This window comes from Larimichthys crocea, unplaced genomic scaffold (assembly GCF_000972845.2).
Source record: "Larimichthys crocea isolate SSNF unplaced genomic scaffold, L_crocea_2.0 scaffold68958, whole genome shotgun sequence".
Taxonomy (NCBI): domain Eukaryota; kingdom Metazoa; phylum Chordata; class Actinopteri; family Sciaenidae; genus Larimichthys; species Larimichthys crocea.
In genome coordinates this window covers 608-1,938 of record NW_020859106.1, presented here as the reverse complement: position 1 = coordinate 1,938, position 1,331 = coordinate 608, and the positions used below count along the sequence as shown (strand labels likewise).

Genomic DNA, 1,331 nt, shown 5'->3' with positions numbered 1-1,331 from the left:
CTTTGTATCTTTAAATCTGTTTGAATAATTAAAGACAATTCAGGACTCTTTGTATCTACGTGACCTGTTGTCAAGTTTGTTTTTGTAACAGCTGTTGGATTTGGGGCATTTTTGATGAAGCATGATTCATATGAAGATATTACTTTCAGATCTAATACAAAAATATTGTGAGAATCCATTAAGAAGATTTGGAAACATGAATTTTTCATTGTATATTCAGGGAAGTTACAAACAGCTTTGGTTAGTGGCTTCACACTCAGTCCAGATGTGTCAGAGACTCAAAAAGCAGAAGTAGTTAGTGAGGAGGTTTTTGTCACAGTGTAAATCACTGTGATACGTGCTCCTGAGCAGAGCCGTCCCATGTTTGACAGTAATAGACTGCTGAGTCTCCCTCCTCCACATTGTTGATGATCAAACGATAATCTGGTTGTGACTGATGAGTAGATGTGAACTTTGGAGAGGAGAAGCCAGAGCCATAGTATGGAGAGCTCCAGCTGTGATGAAACCTCAATACATGCTGAGGAACTCCTCCAGGAATCTGTTTGTACCAACGAACAGCACTACCAGTAACAGTTCCCAGGTTACAGTCCATGGTGGCTGTCTCTCCTTTCCTCAGCGTCACAACAGGAGGCTTCTGTGTCACCACCGTCACACCACTCACACCTGGAAACAACAAGATGACATGGAGTCAAGAGAAACACACAGACTGATGAATCCAACATGAGGTCAACGCTGCAGTAAGTCAGCCTCCTTACATGTTAGAGCAGTGATGAGAGTGCAGAGGGTCCCCAGCATGTTGTCAGTGTGTGGTGTAAACGTCTCTTACTGTCCAGCTGAGAGGTGAGCAGGGTTGGAGTGTGAGGAGAAGAGAGACTGAAGCTTATAAAGACACTGAGGAGACGAGAAGAGGAGGAGGAGCTTCAACACTCAACACTGTTTCATAAATGTACATCATTATGCAAGTAGTTTCACGTTAAATCATCGTTTCTTATTTAACAGCATACATCTCATAACCTCTATTGTCCATAGAAAGTTATCAGTGTATTTTACAGCTATTCTTGGTTGTAGAATAAGTTTTATCAAGATCATGTATGTGGTACCACAGAATATCTGCATCTATTCATGAAGGTCTCTTGCCCTAAAATATCACATAATCATGATTTGGATGATTTGTTACTTTTCCCACCTCCTGATAAATGAGATTTACAAATAACATTTTGTATCATTCTAGTTTGTTATATTTGGTTCCCCTCTTTGAAAAAAAAACTTTATCATTACAGATTAATTCAAGTGTTAATAAAGTGTTTCTAGCTACTTTAAAACAGAATACA

General features: G+C 39.4%; 1 gene segment (V, D, J or C); it reads right to left on the bottom strand.

The window, feature by feature from the left end:
• Positions 1 to 215: 215 nt before the first annotated feature.
• LOC113745373 (immunoglobulin lambda variable 3-21-like) lies at positions 216 to 913 on the bottom strand. The segment is given in 2 exon segments: positions 216 to 663; positions 756 to 913. Coding segments are annotated over 2 exon segments (378 nt in total).
• Between the last annotated feature and the right edge of the window lie 418 nt (positions 914 to 1,331).